Source organism: Doryrhamphus excisus, chromosome 3 (genome assembly GCF_030265055.1).
Source record: "Doryrhamphus excisus isolate RoL2022-K1 chromosome 3, RoL_Dexc_1.0, whole genome shotgun sequence".
Taxonomy (NCBI): domain Eukaryota; kingdom Metazoa; phylum Chordata; class Actinopteri; order Syngnathiformes; family Syngnathidae; genus Doryrhamphus; species Doryrhamphus excisus.
In genome coordinates this window covers 3,068,238-3,076,960 of record NC_080468.1, presented here as the reverse complement: position 1 = coordinate 3,076,960, position 8,723 = coordinate 3,068,238, and the positions used below count along the sequence as shown (strand labels likewise).

General features: G+C 41.3%; 2 protein-coding genes across 3 annotated transcripts; both read left to right on the top strand.

The window, feature by feature from the left end:
• Positions 1-25: 25 nt before the first annotated feature.
• Positions 26-3,277, top strand: them6 (thioesterase superfamily member 6). Its single transcript, XM_058066154.1, has 3 exons — positions 26-172; positions 859-1,361; positions 1,432-3,277. The coding sequence occupies exons 2-3, from the start codon at positions 861-863 to the stop codon at positions 1,537-1,539; spliced, it is 609 nt and encodes a 202-aa protein (XP_057922137.1). The 5' UTR covers positions 26-172; positions 859-860; the 3' UTR covers positions 1,540-3,277.
• Positions 3,278-3,619: 342 nt separating this feature from the next.
• LOC131125037 (protein THEM6-like) lies at positions 3,620-8,592 on the top strand. Of its 2 annotated transcripts, none has more exons than XM_058066156.1 (3): positions 3,620-3,771; positions 5,244-5,748; positions 8,315-8,592. In XM_058066156.1, exons 2-3 carry the CDS (start codon positions 5,248-5,250, stop codon positions 8,420-8,422), a joined length of 609 nt encoding a protein of 202 aa, XP_057922139.1. In that variant the 5' UTR covers positions 3,620-3,771; positions 5,244-5,247; the 3' UTR covers positions 8,423-8,592. The 2 variants fall into 2 exon arrangements, with proteins under 2 accessions (XP_057922139.1, XP_057922138.1); XM_058066155.1 differs by lacking the exon at positions 3,620-3,771 and adding an exon at positions 4,331-4,898.
• The last annotated feature ends 131 nt before the right edge of the window (positions 8,593-8,723 follow it).

The window sequence follows — 8,723 nt, the reverse complement described above, 5'->3', positions numbered from 1 at the left end:
TTTCTTTGATGGTTTATCATTCCGCTGTTTATTTGTATGGTGACCGGCGTAAACGCTTATTCTGTCCGGCATTAACCGGAAGTGGTAGTGTTAAATTTCCCCTGCAAAAATGGCTTGCTTGGTTTAACCTTTGCGGTTTCTTTTGGTGGTTACAGCAACAAAAAACACCTGGGTGAGTTTCAGCGTTTCGTCACAAGTTAAAAAGGTTGTTCTTGACACTGGTTGTTGCGCGGACTGCTAGCCGCAAAGCTAGCGACTGAACTACCCGTTAAAAGTTTTCAAAGCGCCGCACAGCTATGCATTACCATTTACATTTTATAACGAACTACAGTGCAAATCTCTAAAATTGTCGCAAAAGGTTCCATGTGCAGGTTTTCTAAACAGGTTGTTTAGCAGGTTACGGACGTCTGTCACACAGCCAGTGAAGGTGTCATCATAAATCATAATAGTAACAGTGTACAGCATTTAAAATAATTCAGATACACGTATTGTCTGTGTTTGGCACATTGAGATGTGGTTATCTCACTGTCCTAACAATGCGTAATGGCCACACAGCTTGTTCATCTTGAAAGGCCTGTTTTTTTTTGGTCTGTAAGTCATCTCTCAACTATTCACTTACAACTGACTGATAAAAAAAAAAAAAATCTACTACTTGAGTGAGTTCAGATAAGTCAAACGTTTGTCATGTGGCCAAACAGGGTTTATATTATTGGACACCGAGTTAAAAACTGATTAAGTTAAGAGTGCTCCAAGAGTATTAAGGCTGTAATGGCATCCCTCATGCGCAGCCCCGCTCCTTCCTTTAAGTCACTCCATACATTTTCCATCCTATGTTTTCCTTGTGTCTGACCTCCCTAGAAATGTGGCTGCTGCTGCTGCTCGGCGCCTTGCTGGCTCTCTTCTGCACCCTGGATGTGTTTTACTTCCTGCGTGCGGCCACGGTGGTTCTACGGGCCTGGTTCCAGCCTCCCGTACGGGATGTGACAGCAGAGCAGGTTCTCACGGGCCGGGTTGCCCCCCGCGACATCGACATGTGTCACATGAACAATGCTCGCTACCTACGCGAGTGTGACTTTGCCCGCTTCTCTCTGTATATACGTAATGGTATCTTCATGGCATTACGGGCCCTGGAGGCTTCCATGGTGGTCGGGGCCACCACCATTCGTTATCGCAGGGCTCTGTGCATCGGTGAGGTCTACGAACTGAGGAGTCGGGTGGTCACTTGGGATGATAAAGCCTTTTTTCTGGAGCAGAGGTTTGTGTCCTGCAAAGACGGTCTGGTGTGTGCCGTCATGTACTGCAAACAGAGTGTCATACGCAGCAGCCCTGGCAAGATCATGCAGTATCTCTGTAAACGCAAGGTAAGACCAAGAAAAACATTGCCAGGTCTGAGAAGACTTTAGCGTTTGTGTTTTTTTCAAACCCTATCAGGTGGAATGTCCTGAGTTCCCAGAGGACCTTCAGCATTGGGTCAACTTCATCTCAGCCAGCAGTCAGACACTCCGAGCGGAGAGCGACCTTCAGGAGAAAGACAAATAAGCATGGACATTACAACCAAGTGCATCTTTGAAATAGAGATAATAACTTACAAGCCATTACATTCAAGTTGTACTTTTGTTCTGCACTTCAGTGCTGGGATTGACAATTTTCTTCGGAGATAACAAAGGTTGATGCAAGTGCCGAAATAAGTTCATCACCAGATGAGGTAAAGCCATAGTTAAAAACAAAAAATGTCATTCTCAAGGTACCGGGTATGGCCATGCTGCCACTTTATTATTTGTTGCTCACTAACTGTATTTCCCTACATCGAAAACTCATCAGTTTCAGATTGATTTGCAATTCCACTGCTTGCAATGAATATGAATATTTTTGCAAAATTTTTACTCTGTGCCAATACTGACTACTTTGCTGCTGTTAAACCTTAATGCGCTCATTGCTGTATACACTTTTTAGCCAACTGGTTTTAAACTTTTGAGAATGTAATAAGCCAAACCAATGGAGAAAAGCTTTGTCATGTGATCTAGGTGCATAACTACTTTATATTAGCAGTATTAGTATATTAGTATCATGCACACATTTTGTCAACTTTTAATGGAATTTTATATGATTTTTTAATATCACACATCAGGATTTTCTTCAACATCTTTTCTTTCTAAGCAAACTGAAATGTGCCAAAATCCTTCAAAACCAAGCACGTGCACAGACATTTTGGGGGGCAGGTGCTCACGCCAGAAAAGAAATGCTAATTTATTTAGTAACCGTAATAATTTTATGATAAACATATAGTTATTAATAAAATATATGTACAAATCAATGTGTTAGTTAACTATAATACATTATTCTGCTAATTTGAAACACTTTTCTACTTTTTGTGACAGTTGAAGGAGTATCACAGTATACTGTAGTAGTGTAATGCACGCCTCTTTGTTTTGCAATTTAGGTTTTAGAGGATTTTATTTCTAACATAAAGAAAATCACATTATCTTCAATAGCTTCAAGGTCATGTGATCCGGGAACTGCAAACCACTTTATATTAATAGTCCAAGATTGGTAGTATCATGCACACTTCTTTGTGTCATAATTTAGTTTTTATCGGATTGTGTGAGAATGTTTAATAAGAACAATTAGGAAATACCTTTCAAGTCATGTGCCTTAGGGACTCCAAACCACTTTATTAGTAGTCCCAGCCTACTAGTATTATGCACACCTTTTATATGAATTTTAAGGACTTTTAAAATTGCTGTTAAAACTGCTTCAATTGATGGATGAATTATTTATAATGAAATTGAACCCATCAAATTTGTATACAAAGAAATAAAAATGATGATAAACTAAAAGAAAAAAGCAGCATCCCGGTCGCAGTTATTGCTAGCAATGATTGGCATTCAAAACCACAGTGTGTCAGCTTTTGTTGACATTTCTCATGTCCCTCACTTTCCCACCGCGTGTCGTCTCAAACTCTCTCCTGTCCCTCCCTGCTGTTTGTGTGCTTGTTTGTGCAACCCATCCCTCCCCCAATCTGCTGTGTTAATACACACATGACACATTTTGACAAATCGTGCAGTTTCAACAGAAAACAGCAACTCATTTACTTCAACAGACAGCTCTTGTCATTCAAGTCAAAGAACCAGTTTGGTCGCAAGCAACACATTACTCGGAGGCAGAGAAGGAGCGGCTCTACCAGCCCTAAACTTTGACCTTTTTAAGGGCAGGACATGAGATCAGGAGGATGAAGTGTAGTGGTGGGACATGTGATGCTAGTGGGCAAAGTAAAGAGTAAAGTAAATAGTTCCTACCAGAGGGCAGCAAGTGGACAGGTCTTGAGCACTTGTCTCAGGCAGTGGGTGTCCAAACCAAGTAATTGTAAAAACTTCACAAGGGTCGTGGGGGTATGCTGGAGCCTATCTCATCAGACTTTGGGTGAGAGGAGGGCTACGCCTTGGACTAGTCGCCAGCCAATCACAGAGCAGTATCTAATATCTTGACTTCTGACACTCTCGAGAGAAGTACTTCAAGAGGAACTTCAAGATCTAGTTGAAGAACACATTGAAGTATCTGATCGCTGATAGCTTGACTCTCCCAACCTCTCCCAGCGATAAAGAGGAACTCATGGGGTTAAAAAGATCTTAGGGACAGGATACTTTTTCCTTAGACCTTGGGCCGGATCACGCCAAAGTGGGAGGAACGAATACACCAAAGCTACGGAAATCTTTGTTCTGCCAAACCTTTTCTTCTCACATAGTGGGGCAGGTCCCCCTGGAGGAGGCTGCGGTGAGAGAATATATATATTGGCAAACCTGCCAATATGTATTAATTTGTCATACTCAGCATACAATTTTGACTCTTGAATATGCTTGTGTGCTTCACAGCTCTCCCATTTTGTTGCATTTTGCTGGTTTCAATTTTGACTAGTACTACCAATATAAAGTGGTTTCCAAAATCCTTGATTTTTCATATTAATGAATAGGAAATCATATCAAATTTAAAGTTTGAAACAGAGGTGTGCATGATATTACTGATAGCACTACTGATATTAAGTGATTTGGAGTGCCTATGTCACATGACCTGGAAGCCTGAAACACAACACTTACTTTTTAATGTTAAAAATTCATATAAAATCCGGTAAAATATAAAATTACAAAAAGTAAGCGTCTAAAATACTTTTACTGTAGGAATTATTATTTGACATTGTTATAGGTCCTTTGGTGGTTAGATTTAGAATATATTACTTTTTTTTAACAAACTGTCTTCAACGCAATAATAGGTTATGGACGGTCCCTAGTACAAACAACCAGTGGTTAGAGCGGCACTTTTCGTGCGAGCTCCCCGCACCATGACAGAGTAGTCCGGGCACCGTGAGGAGGAACCATCGCTGTAGCTACGGAACCGAATATCCAACGTCCAACACGAAACTAACTTCACCTTAACAGCAACACAGAAGGTGTTATATGAGGGAGAGCACTTGCTTGTTTAAAGTTATTGGGCGTATTAAGGGTAACTAGAGACTGACATGTTTATTTTAATAACAGCAATAAACTATTTAAAGAGTTAAGTGTAACACTAAGGAAAAACTCATAACATGTTTTGGTGATGAACCACACAATTTGATAAAATTCTAACGATGCTGCGTCATCACAAACCCGGAAGTGTCATTCGTGCTACAATACAAACATAACATGACGTTGGAAATCTCTTGTCATGTCTTGTTTATGTATTATGTAAGTATATATTAATGGGGATATGATGTATAACTGGAACAAAGTAGTTTTTTTAACATTAAGCTTCTTACCTGATCACGTGTCGTCGCAAATGCGGAAGTCATGCTCGACGTTGAGCCAGTCTGCCGGCTTCTTCAGACCGCATCGCATCCAATGTTAGCTCTCCCTTCCGAAAGAACGGTAAGTTATGTTGCAAAAGCCATGAAAAAAAACATTGATTTACCGTTTGTTATTATCGTCCTTTACGAATACGTCATGCGAACGTTGGTGCGTGTTTTGATGCCGTAAAAAAGGGACTGAGAAAAGTTAGCACAGAAGGCAGCTTTCTAGGCTGCTAGCTTGCTCGCCCTCTGAAGGTTGAAGAGAAGCTTCCCTGGTGATGCTGTAAATTTTTATTTGAACTCGTATTAAGCGAACTGTGGCACGTTTATTTAGCCTTTGTTATGCGGAGAAACTACAATTCAAAGAGAAAGTGAGTAGTAGTATTGTATTATTGTAATATTGCAATATCGTTTCTTGTTCCAGAGATATGTTGCTCTTGGTGCTGGGAGCCCTCCTGCTGCTCTTCTGCATTGTGGATGTGTGGTACTTCCTGCGAGGGGCCCAGGTCTTCATCACAACCATCTTCCAACCACGACAAAAGCAAATCCTAGTGGAGCAAACCGTGCATGGAATAGTTCTTCCCCATGATGTAGACTACAAGGGCCACATGAACAACTCCCGCTACCTTAGGGAGTGTGACTTTGCCCGCCTCCAACACTATATGCGCACGGGTCTCTTCATGGCCTTGTTCAAAATGGGGGCCAAAATGGTGGTGGGGGCCTCGACCATCCGCTACCGGCGTTCCCTGGCGTTTGGTGAGGCATTCGAGATCCGGACCAGAGTGGTGGGATGGGACGACAAAGCATTTTACTTTGAGCAGCGATTTGTATCCAAGAAGGATGCGTTTGTGTCTGCGGTGTTGCTCTGCAAGCAGAGTGTGGTGAACAGCAGCCCTGAGCGTATTATAGAGTTTGTCTGCAAAGAGAAGGTGAGTGATGACAAACACGTTCACGGGGAATAATGCTGTCAAACATTTATTGTCCCACAGATGCACTGGATTTATATTTGTGTCCACCTGAAGTGAACAAAATTTGATCATTTTGATCTGGAACATTTTGTTTTTATAACAGTACTTCTCACTCATAGGTGTTTTGGGCACTCAAGGACACTGTACAAAGTGTAAATAATGGGAGAAGCAGCAATAATGTGCCTTTTTGGGCACTAAAGGACACCTTACAAAGCATCATGACTGGAAACAATGATAATACGCCTTTTCGAGCACTGAACGACACCGCACAAAGCATAAGTAGCAGAGAAAAAGCAATGATACAACTGCTATGAAACAAAAAAAGTCATTTAAAAATATAAGCAACACTACGCCAATTTGTTGATCGTGATCGACCAGTCAATATTTAGGACTTTGCTGTTCGATCCTGAAAATAGTAGGAAAAGTAAATGCCCAGTACACTCCCTTCTCAAAGAGTGACCGATAGATCTGCCAACAGGCACGCAGTTTGACCATCCACAGCCCAGTACCCAAATCCCTGAGGTGTCTTGTGCACTGCAGTAAGCTGCATCGACTATCTCCAGCAGCAACAAAACTCTCGCTTGCCTGCGACCAAAAGCCATCAAGCATATGGTTTGCTCACAGAGCTGATGTCTGTGAATATGTGGCCATTCCAAAATAAAAATCGATTAAAAAATATCTTAGGTTCATGACCAAAACCAGGGGTCTTGGGTTGAAAACAGTTGGCATGTACATTGTGTTAACCTTAAAGTAGGCTTGTCTATTTTATACACAAATTTAAATAACTAATTTCCTCAATGACTTTGGCTCTTTTATTTACTCATCTACAGAGATTCCCGGGCAATAAATGATTTATTTTTCTACATTTTAGTTCCACAAATATAAGTAATAATCATTAAAAATGTATTGTGACATTATAATGTGTGCTGTTGTAAATGAAAATTGACACTGACTAAATTTCTTATGTGGTTAATTTACCCAATTAATCAAATTAATTTTTGTGTGTTTATACTGTGTATATTGGGGGTGGAGCCGAACCTGAATACGGTATTCGGAATGGCACAAATGACTTTTTTACAAATAAGCTGCATTTCTTCGTGAGACCACAGTGCATGCCCAGATCACTAGTTCAGCAGTAGGGGGCGGGGACAGAGAGACACAGAGCAGTCTGTGTCATATGTTCATGTTTACAATGATGTTGTATTGGCGGCTTCGGGATGGCTGTAATCAGTTGGCCATTTATTTGTAACAGCAACATACAGCACTTACTGTCTTGCACGCTGACTCTCATCACAGCATGATCACTCCCCAACACTTGCTCAATCTCTTATTCTACCCTTTTTCCTCCAAACGCTTGCTCTAACCAGCATGCTGAACCTGACTGCCCTCTATAGGTTACACATGAAACAGCAGCTTGGAACAACACCATATACCCAACGTTACAATAGTGTATTAGTTTTTAGTTCAGTCATTGGTGGGTTCATGAAAAAAAAACATTATTCAATTTATTCTAAATTATTATTATTGCAATTATTTATTTTTTTTCCCAGGCTTGGGGGCGGGGGGCTATTTTAAATTTTATTTGAATGCAAATACTTTTCCGACCTCAACAAATATAATATTGTGCCACATTAATTGTGATGAATATAATTTATCACAAACTTTCTTGTTAAACTCTGCAGATATTTTTCGTGGGGAATTTTCCCTAATGATAATGACCTTTTATAATAAATAGGCAGCCATTCCATTTAATTAATATTTTTTTGTACCGAGTAAGGGTGTTCTGAATCACTCTTGGTCTGTCCCGTCACCTCCCGTCATGTATCGGCGCAGCCTCTGCATTAATGTGATTGCTCTACTGAACCGTCGTGGTGAAAAGAGAGCTGAGCCGGAGGGCAAAGCTCTCAATTTACCGGTCGATCTATGTTCCCACCCTCACCTATGGTCATGAGCTTTGGGTCGTGACTGAAAGAATGAGATCGCGGATACAGACGGCTGAAATGAATTTCCTCCATAGGGTAGCTGGACTCACCCTAAGAGATAGGGTGAGGAGCTCAGCCATCCGGGAGGGGCTCAGAGTAGAGCCGCTTCTCCTTCACATCGAGAGGAGTCAGTTGAGGTGGCTCGGGCATCTAGTCCAGATGCCTCCCGGACGCCTCCCTGGTGAGGTGTTCTGGGTATGCCCAGCCGGGAAAAGGCCCCGGGGCAGACCCAGGACACGCTGGAGGGATTACGTCCGACAGCTGGCCTGGGAGCGCCTTGGTGTCCTCCCGGGGGAGCTGGAGGAGGTGGCCGGGGACCGGGAAGTCTGGGCTTCCCTACTGAGACAGAGTAAAATCATGTGAAATCGGCACATTCTATTGAAACTCCGCTGTAAATTATTATTGCTGTGTATGGTAGTAGTAAAGGTAATTACCACAATAAAGTAGCACCATTTGTTTTACTTTTGACTTTTTTTTCCTGAAGATGATGATTTAAGGACTTATTAGCTTTAAAATGGTGATGCTCACTTTGTTTCCTCTGCTAGATTCAATGTCCTCCGCTTCCAGAGGACCTGAAGCACTGGATCAGCTTCATTTCAGCCAACAGTCAAGCCCTGAGGGCCGAGAGTGGACTGGAGCAGAAGAACAAATGAATGAAACAGCACTCTGACACATTTACAGTACGACATAAACATACACACATATAGTAATATATACAATAGTAGAGGGTTATTACTAGTCTAATGACACACTGTTTCTGTGTATTTATTTGCTGTGAATGAAATACTAGATAGGCAATATGAAGTAATAAAACAAAAAATAATTTCTTGTTAAAAAAAAAAAAAAAACATCATCATGGAGTATCATGGAAGTTGTTCTGACTCCAAAGTGACACGAACCTCACATCTTAGTTTAGTAGTTGACTTTAGGCATCTTAATTATCTTCAGACAAGC